The 18,283-nt window shown below is 42.3% G+C and overlaps 1 protein-coding gene across 12 annotated transcripts in view; it reads left to right on the forward strand.

Annotated features, from left to right (window-relative positions):
• SEMA3A (semaphorin 3A) overlaps positions 1-18,283 on the forward strand; it is a 468,302-nt gene that overhangs the window by 385,422 nt on the left and 64,597 nt on the right. For all 12 annotated transcript variants that reach the window (XM_090041876.1, XM_090041883.1, XM_090041875.1 and 9 more), the window contains one exon: positions 8,670-8,789. In XM_090041876.1, coding sequence (XP_089898002.1) covers positions 8,670-8,789 — 120 coding nt within the window. The remainder of the gene's footprint in view (positions 1-8,669; positions 8,790-18,283) is intronic.

Raw genomic sequence — 18,283 nt, forward strand, 5'->3', positions numbered from 1 at the left:
GGTTTTTTTTAGAAATAAGGTGATTATATGAAGATTCTGTTTTGCTTTATTTTCCCCAGTTAAAAGTCTAATTCTGTAAAGGTCTGATTCTGCCAAATGTTAATGACCCCTAGTCCAGGCAAGTCCGTAGCATTAAAGGTTCCTCAAAAATTGATAAGCATAACACCTAGGTGATGATTTTACAATTAACAACTTGCAGGGGCCAGGGTTTACCCACATAAAGTCCAGTTAATGTAACTGAGAAGATCACCATTGAAATAAACTTTTTAAAGTTAATTGTGTTTAAATTAATGGTAGACAAGCATCTTAGGCATCTTAATGGTAGATATGCGTCCAGACATTCAAAAAGCCAGAGGCAGAATTGATCTAAGTTACACGGTTTTCTGTAACTGGCCCAGTTTAGATAGGTAGCAAACCGAACACATGTTCACCCCTTGATGTGCCAAACTTCTCTTCTATTAAGGGTATAGACCAGTTTCCGATTACTTCCACCAATAAAAGTGTAATGTCTGTACCTAGCCTTAAATGCCTTGGGTATCTCAACCTCCCCTTTTATTTGAAAATGTGTTTGAAAATCTCAACCTCCCCCTTTATTTTAACATGTAATTTGTTGTTCTCCTGCTGTCTCATTCCCAGATTTTTTTTAAAAAGGGACAATAATGAATATTGTTTCAAGGGAAAAAAAAGTCCTCCCCTTATCTAAGCAGTTAAATCTTCTCAGGGTTAGTCACTGTCCTTGACATATAACTTGGCTCAAGGGAAGTAATTAAAACTTGAGATCTAGTGGTTTGATAAAGTTTCAGTTTCAAGGAGGAAGCAGTAGATTTCTGAAAGTCTGTAGCTCTCTGTCTTGCAAAAATCCTTCAGAAATAATAAGTAGCCTCACCTAGGATATTTTTCTTATTACTTTTCAAACATAGGCAATTGTAGTGCTTTACCCAATAACCATCCATGTCCATTTCTACATTTAGACCAGACATGACTCATAAAAGAAAGCAAGAAAACATAGTCCAGAGTGTGCCTAGTTTCACTGCTTTTAGAAGCCCCTAATGATTGCAGGTGACGAGATGCCCTGGGGACATGTAATTTTTTAAACAAGAAAGAAGCACGCACCTTGCTCCAACTTGCACCTTCCAAATGAAAAGAAAAGAAATCACGTGCCTAAAAGGCCAGTGTATAAATTGGTGCCTGGAGCAACTTTAATTTGTGGCAGGGCTGCTGGAATGACTTGACTATTTACTTTAATATTCAGTAAAGAAAGAAGATGATGACAAGCCAGTATTACATGGTGCATACGGTATGCAACCACACAGAGTCAGCAGGGTCTAGTCTTTCACATTCTTTTTTTTCACTTGGTCCTGAACAAATATGATCTTATTTCTCTTGGCTCTGCTTTAATGTCTTTAAAACATTGTTGTTCTCATAGGCATACTCAGTGCCTAACTGGTTTTTGCTCTGTCATATATTCTTCTTTATAGATCAGAATCCCTGAGCATCTTGTTGGTTGATTGTGTTTCAGGGTTCAGTTAGACCCATGGATTTATCAACACTTTGCAAGAAGTCCTGGGCAGGACCTAGAAAAAGCGTTCCAGGTCCTTGTATTTTAACTACAATACTGTCCTTGCCTGTCAGCCATGTTATTATCTTCCTGTGTTACTAATTAAATCACTGTTAGCTTTTTTTACTATAAAAGTTCCCTAGGTACTTTACAAAATGTTGGCCAGATTCATGCTGGTTTGCCCAGTCTTTAGGTCTAAAGCAGAAATGTAAAGCAGGAAGCACAACTTTTACCTTTAGGGTAAAAAGCTGGATAAAAAGCACCCTGTTCAAATTCTCGGATGACACTAAAATGTGGGGGTAAGTGGGCACGCTAAAAGGGAGGAATAAGCTGTAATCAGACCTAGTCAGGATACAGGGGTGGGCGGATAAGAACAGGATGGGATTCAACACTGAGAAGTGTGAAGTGATGCACCTGGGGAGGAACAACCGGCACCATACCTACAGGCTGGGGAACTCCCTTCTTGTCAGTGCAGAGGCAGGAAAGGATCTTGGAGTCATCACTGATGCTGAGATGAACATGGGCCGGCAGTGTGGGGACGCGGTCAGGAAGGCCAACCGCACCTTGTCATGCATCCACAGATGCATCTCGAGCAGGTCCAGGGAGGTGATCCTCCCTCTCTATGCGGCACTGGTCAGGCCGCAGCTGGAGTACTGCGTCCAGTTCTGGGCGCCGCACTTCAAGAGGGATGTCGACAGCATGGAGAGGGTCCAGAGGAGGCCACTCGCATGATCGGGGGCAGCAGGGCAGGTCCTACAAGGAGAGGCTACGGGACCTGAACCTGTTCAGCCTCCACAAGAGAAGGCTGAGGGGGGATCTAGTGGCCTGTTACAAACTACTCAGAGGGGACCAGCAGGTATTGGGGGAGTCCCTGTTCCCCCGAGCACTACCAGGAGTGACTAGAAATAACGGTCACAAGCTGGCAGAGGGTAGATTCAGACTAGAAATCAGGAAGCGCTACTTCACAGTCAGGGCGGCTAGGATCTGGAACCAACTTCCAAGCGAAGTGGTGCAGGCTCCTACCCTGGGGGTCTTTAAGAGAGGTTAGATGTACACCTTGCTGGGGTTGTTTGACCCCAGTACTCTTTCCTGCCATGGCAGGGGTTGGACTCGATGATCTGCTCAGGTCCCTTCTGACCCTACCAACTATGAAAATTAGCTGCATTTTCTAGTGCATCTATAGGATATTTTCTACTTAGCTGCATTTTCTAGTGCATCTATAGGATTTTTGAGCAAACTGGCATAGCCTCCAAAGTAAGTGGGATCATCCTGAGAGGGGATGGAGACAAACAGGGTGGAAGATGAACTGATCAAGCCACAAATGTGTTAGTGTGTTCTCTGATCCACTTGGAGCAGTCCCCGGAGTAGATGTGGGAAGGAGAGGACTAAAAAGTCGGTAGAGCCAAGCTGTCTAGGATATATGCTGCTTGAACAGAATTGCTTCATATAACAGAATACTTTACAGAGAGCACAGCTCTGTCTTCTCTTGCCCTTCCCTATAATGAAACCATCTCTAAAATACTTCCGCCTCTGAGAGAGACTGCATCCTTTACCACTCCTCTTCTACTCTCCAACACTAAGTGTTTTTTTAAAAAAATAGAAAAAAGTAATTTCTTAAAGATAAAAGAAAAGATTTAGGTGGAGGGAGTGTAATTTTCCAAGCTGGAATTTATTTAAGGAAGATGTGAATATTCATTTCAATAAATGCCCTCAAATCTCTGATAGCTGTTAGACACCAGGGTCTCATTTTTAGTGTCTCATCTGAAAGAAACCTTTATATGTGTTGAAAGTATCTTCAATTTTCCTCTCTCTTCTAATAAAATTCAATAATGATTTAAAGAAGCAGTTTATCATTACAAAATGGTTTCAATATTTTTTTCCAAACGGTGTTTCTTATTCCATCCACCTGCAAACAGTTTTCATTATTTTTTTAAGACCTGTTCATTAAAAGTAGCTATTGCTTCTCTGCTCTGAGTAAATGCCATTTGGGAATATGATATGGCCAGGTCCTGAATAGTCTAAGCTATTACTTAGCCATCATCTCCCATCTATGTATTGCTAACAAAACATCATGCATGTGTGCAAGATGACGCACAGAAATGTAAGGAGGCCTCGTCCAGGAGTGCTGCAGGCATCTGTTTCAGGCCAGGAGAAAAAATGAAAGGCACCGTGGATTCCTAATGGAGCAGTCAAAAGAAAGATAATCAGCTGATTGTTAGAAGAAGACAATCAGGCTAACATTTTCCAAAGAGCTTCAACAAGTTAAACACCCCCAAAATTTGCTGATTTTCATTTGTTCCTTGTACCAGGAAGTTTTAAAAAGTGTTTAGGTCCTTACAGATGTTAAGGTGTCTTATGTCCAAGTGTAAGCAATGCGTTACCAAGATTGTAAAAGTTCCTTAAAATCCCAAAATGGGTGTTAATGAGATTTAAAGGTTTGTAGTTATCTGCATAAGGATAATTTCATTCCCTCCTATCAATGGACGGTAGGCTGCATTAGGATCTGGGCCTTATTGCTTGTCTTAACTTTCTTGGTTAAATTCAATGCAAAATTTGATGTTGATGCACACGAACTATCCAGTTTTCCTAGTAGTGTGACAGAATTATCTGCCTATCTGCAATCATAATTCACTGTAGCATACTTCTTACCCATGATAACAACTTGCACAGTTTAGCCTTGGTTTTGCTTTCATCCTCTGCTTTGTCAACGTTTGCAACACCTCGAAACAAGTACTCTTCAGGAATTCAACAACTCTTCTTCCTTAAGCGCTAAAGACAAAAAATACAGAAAATACATTAAAATTATTTATTTTTAGCCGTTTTGGTAGCTAAAGAATTCTGGACTATACACTTAAGATTCAGTGAACAGTTTTGTTCCTTCAGTGCACCAAGGAAGATTGTTCCTTTCAAAAAGCTAACAATGAGGGGGGAAAAAACAAATTGTGTGCTTTAATAGTCATTAGGGTTGTGCGAAACAGAACCGCTTCATTTTGACTTCTATTTTGCCATTTTGAAGGAACAGTGTTTCATTTTGTCATTTCGTTTCAGTTCGAAGTACTCTTCTATTTCATTTCGTCAAAACTGTTTTACTGTTTTGACACGGTTCAACGTTTTGCCCATAGGCTATAATGGGAAATCATGAAAATGCTTACAACTTTGTCATTTCGTGACTGATTCAGATGAAAATTGCAGGGATGGTAGACCCATCTGAGGGCATGATGTCTGCCAAGCTTCAAGAAGATAGGTTTAGGGGTTTTTGGGAAACTGCACCTCAAACCTTTCAATGCAAAGCTCGTACCACTTGCTGGCGGCGGCAGCCTGCTGTCATCCCACGTGCAGATCTGGGGGCCTGTGCCCCCTGGAAGGGCTGCAGGGCTATGGCAGACTCTTCTCAGGGATTGCAGGCTCCTGGATCTGCATGCAGAAGGACAGCAGGCTGCCACCGCTGGCTGGGGCCAGCGCCAGCGCCCGAGTCTGCCCAGCACAGCCTGTGCCGAGTGCTGGGAAGAAGCCAGTGGTGGTGCTGGCCCCAGCCAGCAGCAAAAGCCTGTCATCCCACACAGAGATCCAGGGGCCTGTGCCCCCCAGGAGGGCTGCGGAGCTGTGCCAGACTCCTCCCAGGGGGTGTGGGCCCCCAGATTTGCATGTGGGATGACAGCAGGCTGCCACTGGGGCCACCAGCAGCACCAGGCTTCCCATCTATACCCAGAACAGGACAGAAGTTCAGCACAGGGAGACTAGTTTAAGAATGGCAGAACCCAGTCTAAGATTTGCCCACCCCACTTCCAACCAAAGGGCGAACATGTATTTTGTTTGCTACTGATCTAAACTACACTGCTTACAGAAAACCATGTAACTTAGGTGGATTCGGCCTCAGGCTTTATGAATGTTGGTACCTAGCCAATATGAAGTTGTTACATCATATGCTGGTGCAAACCAGGAAACCATGGCTAAGTAAAAACTGTCAAAAAGCCAGAGGTGAAAAAGTTGCATAGATTGGACAAATAACTGAACTGACATTCACTTTTCAGTTAAAACAGACAGCCAGATGGCTGGACCGGCACAGGCCAGAAAGGGGCACTAGAGCAAACCTCCCAGCTTGCCAGTATTGATGAGTCCATCTGACTGGGGGACATCCCTGATTGGCTGCTCAGCACCCCCCCCCCCGCCCCTTACTGTCCCTACTGTCCCCTTGCAGTGAGGGGAAGGAGCCTCCCATCCAGGGGCTGGCTCCTGAAGTTGGGCGTCTGTCCATGTTGGGGGAGACTCACACTTTAAGATAGACTTGAATGGAGGTAGCATCATACTGAATCACTTCAGGTTAGACTAGACTTCAGGGGGTTTCCCCCACCCTGAGCTAGGGTCCCCCAAGCCCTGGTCTGTCTGACTGTGCAGGGGAGAGGGCAGGGGATCCCCTCTGCTCCTACGGCTGGGCAGACCAGGATTCAGGGGATGCGAGGCCATGACTTGGCGGCTTTGATATCCCCTGCCCACCCCCTCCTTTCTGCTGCCCTACAGGCAATTGCAGACAAGATGCAGGCTGGGAAGCAGAAGCAGAAGGTTTGTTGCCTCAACTCTGTGAGAGTCTGGACGTGGGGCCAGCTAGGTGCTCGGCTGGAGCAGCAGAGTATGACCCGTGGTCCTGCAGGCTGCCCTGTTAAGAGGGCCTAGCAAGACATCCTGGGATTCTAGGAGACTGCAAGGTAACTTGTTTCAGGAGCGGATCTGGGATAGAAGTTTGATAGACTAGTCTAACCTGAAGTGATTCAGTGTGATGCTACATCCATCCAGGTCTATCTTAAATCAGGTGCAGCCATTTTGAAACTGATCTATGTGTGCTGAACTTCTGTTCTGTTACAGGTGTAGACTGGTTTTCGATTGCTAATACTGTTTTATATGTAATTTGTGCCTCTCGCCAATGTTTCTTTCCTTTCTTGGTGCGCCTCTGTAGCTTTTCATAGCACTTCATTTGTGAAGTGATATTGTAAAGTGCAGAGAGACCTTAAATGGAATCTCAATTAATTGCTGCACTATTTTCTTAATTTCAATAATCTATTATTATAGCTGGAATCTTGCTTTTCTTTAATGACCTTCCCATCTGTTGACAGCTAAGAAATAAAAATGGTGCTTGTTGCTTGTCCCTTGATTCATATTGATTTATCCTGACTCACATGGGAGTGGAAGGCAAGAAAATGAGGGTAAGGTTAAAAAAAGGTTAAGAGGAGCATCAAAGACATTTTCACAACCTAAAAGGGTTGATGCTCTTTAAAATCTCAGCCTTATATGCTGTACATAATAAGGACTATAATTAAGTGATTGTCTCCCTTTTAAAAAGAAGTTGAAAATGACACAGAAGAATGATAAAACGTTAATTAATGATATGCTGTTCTGTTTCGCTTCTGATTACACCTCCTGCTGGGCATGACTGGTCTATTTGCTTCTAATCTCTACTGTGAATTCATTCAATTCCACGCCTTTCTGCTATCATGTTTTCACCCTTCCTGACTTTCATGACTACCATATGGTACAGAGTCACTGTAGGTTCAATTGATAATTCTATGCTGTCAGTATTTCAGGGGAGAGATGACAGTGTTTTCCAATAGGCGTATTTGGACATGGCTGTCCTACCATGGAAATGTCTAAAATTGGCATGAAAATCATAAGCTTGCTTCTAAAATGTGTTGTCAAATCAGATTGTGGTGGGATTCATTCTGGCCATGCAGAATCTATTACCTGAGCTTCAGAAACAAGTTGTTTTTTGCTCGGGTACCCTTCTCACTGGCAGTTCTTTTAAGTTAGATACATAAAGATTCCCAGCAATAGGAATGATCATAGGAAAGGTGATATATAAGGGAGATAATATGCTAGTTCTGATTTCAGATGCAGCAATGAAAGGATGCAGAAGTGCAATTTCAGCTCAAAGTGCAATTCCAGCTCCCTAAAACCAGAATATCTTGATGGAGTAAGTGCATTTGCACCAAGAAAACTGATACCATAATCTGGCTCTACCCATCTGACCTCTTGAAACTTTTTATGGATCTGATTATTGTATATCTAATTCCTTCTTATGGAATTCCCCTATTCATCAAGTGGTCTAGCATTACAGTGACTAGTGCCAAAATGCAGGGATCTATCTTGGGACTTGCGCCTGGTCTTTGGAAGTAGGACCACATTATCCTGTGTCCTCTGTGGCCTTTCTGATTGACTCAGCAGTGCCATATGCAGGACTACATTATTCTGTGAGTTGTACCTCAGACATGGTTGCTTGCATGCTACTTAAGGAGAGCATTTTCCCTTTCTCCGCAGCCCTCCAAGAGCTGCTTGTGCCACTGTGAGAAGCACAAACATTGACAGAAAGAGAAAAGCCATGTTCTCTCCCCCACGCTGCAGATGGTACTCAGGAAGTCACTCCTAAAGGATTTTGTGCCTAGCAGTTCACATTTGAAGAATTTAAGGAAAGAACTCAGAGGCCTCCTAAGCTGGGAACCCATAGGCATTACTTTTCCACTGGCCAGTTCCTTGTAAACATTTATGCCTGTGCAAAGTGGGTATAAACTACTTGCGTACTGACTTGAGAAACTGGGTCTAAAATTTTTTAAATGTCTGATTGTCCAGGTCAGAGGGACAAATACAGAAGTATGTCTGAAATAAAAATCAGCACCACAGTATAAAAGCTGGTACTGTATGCTTGTATATTCAATAAGGAGAAGAAGTTTTACTGCATTATACAGTTATCTCATTCTGGTCCATATATGCATGAGTATAACAGAAGACATAGTTGCCATGCCTTTCTATTTATCATGTAATATTTGATAACTTTCTTAACTGACCCAGCTTTTGGAGGCAAGTCATTAGGTGACAATAGTAACTTTTGTTCCAAAAATTGAATTTGCCGGTCCCTCTAATTGTGAAAAAGATCCTCAAAATGTGACCGGAGTGCGTCAGAAACGAGAAGACAAAAGAATCCAGAATATATTTATTTATGAATTTTAAATTCCATGTCTTTTAGTTAAGTCTCATGGTCTTGAAGGTCCTTAGAGTTGTCATCAGCAGATAAATATTTGCTTCTTTCCTGACAGAATCCTTACAATGATCTCATTTCATCCTCCAGATGGAGAGTTGTACTCTGGGACAGCGGCAGACTTCATGGGTCGAGATTTTGCCATTTTCCGAACTCTGGGCCACCATCATCCAATCAGGACAGAGCAGCACGATTCTCGGTGGTTAAATGGTATGCATGATGTACATGTATCCAGTGTTATGTTTGTTCAGCCTATAAAGTTGCATACCAGAAACAGTTTCCTTCTAGCAACATTCATGGACCACATTTCTCTTTTATTTGGAGCAGAACTTTGCCTTAAACTAGTTAAACTAATCAAAAGTGATTTATAATGGAGCATATTTGTTTTTAATTACAATGAGATTTGTGGAGTGTGATTAAATTTAAAACATATCCACATATTGCACCTAAAGCAACATTGTATCGCAATAACAGATTTTGAACTCTGTAAAGTAAAGCAGGATGTCTACTGTTGAGAAATGACTGACAGGAGTCTAAGGACAGAGGCCAGAGTGAAAGCTTTCAGGAGTTATACAATATATTGCAATATTTGACATTGGCCTTCAAGAAAAAAGAAAAGTAGACACCAGGAACATGCAAAGCATGCCCTAACTCCCAGTATTGTGGACTAACAAAGGAGTCTTGGGTAATGTAGGACTTGCTTCCTTTATTTGAAATCAGTTTGGAGTAACTTCTATTTCTTATGTGTGCTCAGATCCATAACTGCCTGGCAGGTGCAACCACCTAGCAGGCATATGTCATCAAAATGCATGTGTTGCTATACAAAGGATTGGCCCAGCTCCTGCAGTCAAAAATTTCCACTGATTTAGATCAAAAACTGGATGCACAAATGTGTGGTCATTTTTCTGCAAGAACATCTGCTTGCCTTCATATTTCTACAAGGCTGATCCATGATGACTGGTTTTGATGGTTCATTTAAAGAAGTAGTTCTCAAGAATGTTACACTCAAGACACCCCTTGTTAGACTGGAGGCAGCCTTTCATACCTTTTGTGAATTGAGTGGCACTCCATTTCAAAAACTAACTTATTTATTACAGTGCTTACCTCTTTGCAGAGGAGCAAGGCAGTGAGAAAGGGGAAACAGCCAGGCAGGGAGAGTCTGAATCTGCCATATCTATTTATCTCCTCACATCTGTAACTGAACCCTGCCCTTATCTGCTTATCCCTTTCACACCTTGCTTATTTACTGACACTTCCTGCATCACCTGTTAAAGGAGTTTGCGGCACCCCAGAGTACCCCATCACCCCAGTTGAGAATCACTAAAAATGAGAAATGGGTCAGATGAATGGTCCATCTAGTCCAGTCTCCTTTTTCCAACACTAGCAGAAGTTGATGCTAGAGGGAGAGCACTGAACCAGATATATCTGGTGTCAGCTGTCCCCTATCCAGTACCCTCCGTGCATCTACCATTATTGGTTTAGAGATGCTAGAGGAAACACCCTCAACCATTCTGTTCACTGCCTTGAAGTAATGGGGGTTTCTCTAAGATTTCCCTACTCTGGAGCATGCCATGCCCACCCATCCCTAATTCCTGATTAAATCCTTTTAAGTAACAATTATACATAACAATTTAAATAACAGCATAAGTGATAGTGGGGGTGGGAGGTACAACTCTTCACCATTGTTGCTGCCCCTGCTGCTGCCAAGATCTAGGTCCAGCTGGGCTGCAGCTCCACACCCTGTCATTGGCACAGAAATCTGAGGGGCATATGCCTCCCTGTGTCCCTCCCCTCAACATATCACCTGTGGTCTGCAGCTCATGCCACCACCTGCCCAGTGCAGCAAAAGAAGCCCCAGGTTGAAATCAGCCTGGATGCGCCTAACAGGTTTCAGGTGGGGACTGGGGTGTACACCCATGTCCACAACTAATGCTGCCATATCAGTGCTGGGTGGAAGCAGTCCTGCCTGCCTGTGTAGCACAGTGGAAAAACCCCTGCCCACCCACCCACCTGGCACCACATCCATGAGTTGGCAGTCTGGATGCAGCCTGTAGGTTGTATTTTGCCCACCTGTGATACGCTGTATGTCTATATTGTGCTTCTGCTGTTCCACCCACTCTCAAGCACACCCACCTGCTTCCACTGTTATGTGCTAAATATAGAAATACACTGATGAACTACTTCAGAAATGGCGGGTGGGGGTGCCTCCATGGCTGTTCTGAAGTATGCTGGAGACCTGGGAATGAGACTTGGGGTATGGGACTTCTGACAGTACCAGGAATGCAGCCTAGACAAGTCCCCAGTGAGTTCACATGTTTCATGCCATTAAATAGGAATTTGTAATATATTTTCTTCTAAAGATTAGAGCTTACTCTGTAGGAGTAAATTGAACCCACTGGCACACACATTTCTGAATCCATCAGACATTTGACATTCATATATTTTGCACTCTCCATGCCTTATTTACATTTGCAATGAGGTCCAGGTATCCTGTTTGCATTCAGAGTTCAGTGTAGTTGCAAAAATGCAGACCTAGACTTTTCAAGTACAAAAATAGTTTCCCTTTAGAGAGTTTAAAGAACTTTGGAGGAAATAATTTATCTTTTATTTGAACTATGATACTTACTCAAAGAAGAGGTTTTTTTCACCCAATCAACATGAAGGAAAAAGCTCCTCGTCTTACATTCAAATACAAGGAAACCTCATTAAAAGTGTTGTATATCATTATACTGCTGCCAGAAGCAGCATATGCTCAAAATTAGAAACCAACTGTGAAGTTAATTAAATGGAGCAAACTGAGCATGACTATGAAACGCAAGGCCCATATTGGGCAAATTTACTGATGGAAACCTACCAAAACTCCTCCCCCGCCCCATCCCAATTTCATGTCTCAGGCCAAATGAACTAAATCAATTTTAAATTCCATCAACTGAGCAGAGTTCAGCCATTCTGGTCCATGTAGCACTACCACTGGCAAGTATATGACTCCCCAGACTCTTCAGCCTGGAGCTTCAGATATTCCCAAAGTCAGTGCAGCCCATTGAAATAAGATATATACTAGTGCTCATTCAGCTCAGTCTCCCTCAGCACGGATTCTTTTTCAAGTCATGGTGAGCTACTACATTGAATACTTTCCAGCTTCCTCTTCACTCCCACAGCTGAGCTTCACCTTTATTCCCCATTCCCATTTCCTTATGAGCTTTCAGTGTCTGGCAAACATCACAAAATGGGGCCCCAAGCTGTTCACCCAAAATCCCTATGTCTCCCTGTCTTTCAGCCAGTTGCCCTCCATGAAGTGGAGCCAGACCAGGTTGCCCCATGTCTCATCTGCATATAAAGTTTTGAAACATCCCAGGCCTTATGACAAGAACAGCCAGTTCCAGTCATGTTTGGGGAGCTAATTAGCACATGGATGTTTTGTGGGGGTATCTGGAGTATACACACACATACTAAGCAATATGGGAGCTGTGGGATCACCGTGGCTTGAAACATTGACTATGGGTACCTATAGACTTAGTTCATCCCAAATTGATGTATTTGACATTTTTTGAAACTGCTGCACGTTTTAGCACAGGTGCTCCAAACACACACTTCAAAGCAGCAACCCACTTATTATATTAAGTTGCTGCTTAAAAAGGTGTGTTTGGAGCACCCGTGCTAAAACTTGCAGCAGTTTCAAAAAATGTCAAATATATCAATTTGAGATGAACTAGGTCTATGGGTACCCATAGTCATTTGTCTATATGCAAATGACTATAGGCATGTTTATTTCAAAGTCAGTATTTTTAAATTTACCCCTAACTTCCATGTGCTCAGGGAGAGCATGGCTTGACAGAGGGAGAGGCTGCAGAGGGAAGAAGTTGGAGAGAACTGGGGAAGGAGACCACCTGAACCCTTAGATATTTTTCCCAGCTGTAGCAATGGGAGGGAGACAAATTCAAGGCAAACCTCCAATAATTAGATTGTATACCTGGAAAATTATACACATTTATAATTTTTCCATATGTATTATTTAATTATTGGGGAGTTGTTTTTTATTGAGTAACCTTATATTCAAATAGAGACATTATATAGAATAGCCAACACTATTGATCCTGACTAAGCATTCAAGGAGTTTTTTGTAATGCAAATAAGAAATAAATAAAATAATAATGACAAAAGACACAGAATTTGATTCTTTACCCATTAAAGTTAGTAGCAAAACTCCTTGGACTATAATGAGAACAGCTTCAGATCTAGTGGATATTGTTTCTGCTGTCAGGTATTGCTGTTAAGCCAGAAATATTTATTTGGATAATAGACAGGATTTCTGGACTTCAGAGAACATGCAAGTTCAAGGCAAAGGTCTTCTTCCTGATTATAGCGATAGTATCTGCTACGACAGTATCTTACTATCTAATAGATTACTGTTAAGGATATTACATCACCTTCTTTCATTGTGATGGCCTTGCTGAAATAAAGTCCAACCATGCAAGTAAAAGCTGGTTTTGTACAGTAGATTCACAGAGTGACAGCTGACTCAGGAGGATTTATGCAGTGGGAAAGCACAGCCATTGTCCACAGACCCTCTACTTCATCGCTGAAAATGTGTCATTCCTTTGTGGATTCAGTTATCAGTCTCTCAGCAATGAATGTGAGAACTGCTTTTCCCAAATTAGCACTAAGGTTACATCTGACAGGGTGCAGAAACCAGAACTGCTTTATTCTGAAGATAGAGAGGGCTAGAAGAACGCACACAAAGAGCTTGAAAACCCTGAGCCCTCTTGAAATTAAATATGATTATTGAACTAGCATAAAAGTGGAGACACAATGTTTTACATTATACAGAGGGAATAAGATGTTCAGATGTAAATATACTGCATTCTAGTATAGAGTGGCCCTATAGAATTCAATAAGACAGGAATGGAGATGGGTCTGCAGAAATTATTCTAAATAAACAAAATCAATATAACATGATAGAAAAATATTTTTCTTATTTTTTAAAATGATACTGGGTATTACACTGTAGAATCCTAAAGTTGGTTAAAAAATCCATTAGTAACGATTATTCATTATTTGAAAGCTTTAGGACTGTTCCATTACATTCTCACTGATAAGGTTCTGCCAACATTTCCACTGAATACTCCTATTTGCAGTGACTTACAAGGAAGTCCAAAAACAATAATCATTTGGGGCTGAAACTTTGCAGACACACCAGTCCTTTCAGTTCTCTTTTTCTATTTATCTTTTAAAAAGTGTATTTATCCCTGGTTTCCGATGCAGTGAAAGTACGTGCATTTCTAGATAAAGTGTCAGCACGGAAAGTTGCAGTAAGATTTTTATATTCAAACTGGATATGCACCTGATAGGGTGAACTTTCCTATTCCTTCCCGCAGTTTCCTTCTGGAGCAACTTCTTCTTGGTCATACTCTGTTCAGTTCTCCTTATTCCTTAACCTCTGAAATGACTGCCAACTAGAGTGTCAGCTGACTGCCAGTTTGTGAATGCCGTATTTCCCAGCATCAGTGGTGTGTTACTGGGGACTTCAGTTTATCTGACATATCTTGTCAAAGAGATGCAGGGTGTCTAAGGGCAAGACTTTTCCATCAAAGTGCTTTTGTCAGGAATTCTTCCCTTTGAACAAGCATGGATGTTCTTGTTAGGACCAGAGAGAGGAAGCTCTCCCTCAACATAAAAAAGCTAATAGAACAGGAATTGAAGGATTATAAGAGCATGTGAAGATGATGAGTTCCTGCTGTACCTGGTTGAGAAAAGGAATGTGAATGTCAATCTTCCGTGTCCCAAGAGGCATAATTGGCCAGTACTGCACTCTGGGCAATGGTGGCAGTGCAGGAGCAGCAACAGTGGCCGGATGTTTGCTGCTGCTGGAGGAGGTGTCACCCCTTTTTTTGCTGCTGACAGGTGTCAAGTGGCCAGCTAAACACTGGTTTTGGGCAGAAAAAAATGAGGCAACCTCTCCCTCAGCAGCAGTGAATCACCAGATGTTGCTGCTCTACTACACACTGCTGCTGCTCTTACATTCTGCTGCTGAAGTTGGAGTTGGAGCTAGAACTGTTGTAGGGAAGATGTAGGGTTGAGGTGAGAAAGGGTGGAGTGGGATGATGGAGGATGGGGAACGGGAGGTGAGGCACTCCCTATCTCCATTCCAGAGCCTCACCTTAGGCAACACCCTGCTCACTAGGGCTGTACAAAGTTTCAGTCGCTGATTCGATTCGGAGGCGATTCGATCCGATACAGCAGGCGACTCTCCGAATCCAAATCGAATCAGGAGACACATTAATATCTCTGAATCGTATCAGAAGCCTCTGAATTGATTCAGAGAGATTCGATGAGTCAGCCATAGACAAGCTTTATATGTTTTTTCCATGTACCTCAAAGTACCAGGCATGGCTTGTGATGGTGGGGTGGATGGAGCGTCCCATGGGAGCATGGGGGGCAATCCCCTGCACACTCAGCAGCAAACCTAGAAGTGGTTTCAGTACCAGAAGTACTTCCAGTCCACTTCCAGGTCCACTGCTGAGCACACGGGGGATGTCCCCCCCCAAAAAAGTGCTCCTGTGTGACGCTCCATCCATCCCACCATCTCAGCATTCACGAGCCACACCTGGTATCTCAAGGCACAAAGAAAAAACACATAAAACTGTGCCTACAGCTGAATCGCTGATTCTACAAATCAGAATTGAATCTTGAGATTCACATTCAGCCAAATCAAATTGGGACAGTGATCTGAATCAATGAATCGAATCTCTGCCCCCTGACTCGAGCCTAATTGGAATCGAATACTGCCCGCTTCACATACCCCTGCTGCTTGCCCACACATCATTATGCTACTGCCTTAATCACTTGCCATAGTCTGGAAGGATGTGAAATTAAAGATGAAAAGGTGCTATTTTGATTATGGATAGGTTAGATTAGTGATTCTCAGCTAGGGTGCCATGGCACCCTGGAGTGCCTGGAGATCCTTTAAAGGGTGCCACAGGGTGCCACACAATGTTAGTTCTTTGCGGTTTGCAAACATGATTCATAAGGTAAAGTCACAGATTTTAAATAGGAATCCATAGTGTTAAAACCACACTGCTCTGCTGTAATCTTTCTTTGCAACAGAAGGATTCCTCTTGTATTTGTCTGTGGTCAAAAAACCCGAAAAAGCTGAGCACTGACATTTTCCAAGGTGTGCCATGAATCTAACAAGGGGTGCCTCAAGTTTAATGAGGAGCGTCTTGAGTCTAAAAAGGTTGAGAACCACCAGTAAAGGGTCAGATCTTGTCCATGTTTTTGTCTTCTATGGGGTGCTTCAGCACTACAAAGTAGACAGAGGGATGCCCTAGCAAAGCAGCTGGGGATTCCCTTGATACAGTGGGAATTCCCGAGTGATCTAAAACTAACATGTTCAGCTGTACACCATCCAGTCCCCTCTCCCAGGCATAGGAGGCATTTCTGGCTGGGCTAAGGGCATGGCTGGAGGCAAGGAGGGGGAAGGGAGCTGCAGTGCAGTGTACCAAAACTAATGCTCAGCAATGCAAACTCAGCATACTGAAGTTACTGCTCAGGTTGAAAGGAACAGAAATAGAGATAGACCCAACCCTACCCTGACCAGGTTCTAAGCTGAGCACAGAGGATCTGGCCTCGAAGTTGTAAAGCAAATAATCATAAACATGTATTTTGAAAGAAAACAGTATTCAGAGTGGAATACAGGACATTTTAAATTAAATGAAAGTACAAGAGCTGCATTAAAGGAGCATTATACATCTTTTTTGCACCCACAAAAGCAAAGAAATTCTGGCTGGGCACACCCTCTTGACAGCAGCCTGAGGTAATGGCAGAATGTCAGGCTGGATCTCCAGTCTTAACTTGGCATTTCCTTGCTTTCTATGGATTTAAGCCACCCCCTTGGTATTATTTTAGCATCCTTTCTGTAGCTTAATATTTAAAATGGGATAGTAGCTCTGCTTAGTCCCCTGGAGACAATGTCCTTAGTAATCTTTACTTTACAGTTATATAAACAGCTGAGTATTATAGAAGCTGAGCGACTGTTCAATAAAAAAGAAAATGCCCTCTTAAATTTCACAGGCTCCAAGACAGGAAACATGGGCTTGATCCTCTTCTGACATTTGTACAGAGCTTTATTGCCACTGCTGTATGTGGTTTTCTTTTATGACAGATTACAAGATGCTTCAGTGCTGGTATTGTGGAAGTATCTTTGCATATTAGTGTACCTTACCGTATGTAGAATAAGGAAGACGGGATTCCAAATAGTTTTAAAGGTTTTTTTCTCTGTATTGTCTCAGGCTCTAAACCTCTGGTCAGGCTCTGTTCCCTTTTCTATCCCTCTGCCTCCCCCCAAAACTGATACCTCTCTCTGCTATATTCCATCTCCTCACAGCATCCTGCCTCCTTCCTGCTTTCAGAGATTCGTCCCACAGATTCCTCATTTATGCCTGCGTAAGGAAATGTAGCACGTGGCAACAGAGAGTGCAGCTACACTGCACTAAAAATGGTTCAGTTCCCAGGGTAGCCACATGGTCTACACAAACACATAAGCTAAGCCCTGCACAGAGGAGGCAGGATATCATTGCACTCTATAAATACTACTGAGAGTAAACACAAGGGAGCGAAAAAAGCTATTTAAGGTTAAAAAAACCCCAACAACACAATATTGGTACAAGAACAAATAGGTGTAAATTATCCAGGAATACAGTTTAGGCTGGAAATCAGAAGGTTTCTAGCAATAGATGAATGAGATTCCATTATGAGCAGTGGGGGGCAAACAATGTAAGTAACTTGATCAGTTTATGAATGGGATTATATGATGCAAATGCCAATGATTAATTACAAGAGACTCAACTTGATGATCCAGGAGGACTTCCACAGCCCTATATTACTATGTATTTGTTACTGTAGCTATAGCCTACCTTGGTTGGGCCTATAAGAGGGATTGTTCCAGGAATTTCTTGTATTTAAAGTATGCATCTCTCCTGCTTGAACCAAAAGACTAAGTCAGTCAGCTGGAAGGAGTAGCAGGCTATTATTCTCTTAGGAATCAGGTGCTAGAGAGGGGAAAAGGCACACTTTCTTAGCATAGTTTACATAGACAAAACACCTCGGGTGCTTGCAGGTCTTTCACAAACACATACATGTAAAAAGAACATTTCCCTATTCAGTCATATCATCCACTTCATGTTGTTTGTTGCTAAGAGTTATAGCAATAAATAATTCCACAAGTAACATGAGTTATATTAGTGGGTGCAGAAGGTTCTCAGATGCTATAGTGCCAATAGTAATATAAGGACCTGAAAAAACTAGAATCCCAAAAGGATTTTCAGTTTTTTTCCTTTCATCTCTAATTCCAGAATAAGACATAGAAAGTGATTTTAAATTGCTTTTTCACTACCACCCACTGCTCCCTTCTCTCAGATTCTTTCTTGTGTCATAGTTCCTTCCTTTATTTGTTCTCTTGAAATAAATGCAGAATTACTTAATGCACAAGAATCTTCCTCTTTGCTTGTTTCTTGCTTCTTCTTTCTGCTGGTACTAATATAAGGGAATGTGGAGCCTTAGGTCTGATTGAACTTTAGGTTCTTAATATATTTGAAAAAGTTTTTATTTGAATCAGTTGACTCATCCTGGCCACAACTACACATGTGCTTTACTGCTGAGTAGGCTAATAAGCTGCTAAGTAAAGTGTCACTGTCTACACCTGCAAT

Source organism: Crocodylus siamensis, chromosome 4 (assembly GCF_052110815.1).
Source record: "Crocodylus siamensis isolate JL-2025a chromosome 4, ASM5211081v1, whole genome shotgun sequence".
NCBI classification, from domain to species: Eukaryota; Metazoa; Chordata; order Crocodylia; family Crocodylidae; genus Crocodylus; species Crocodylus siamensis.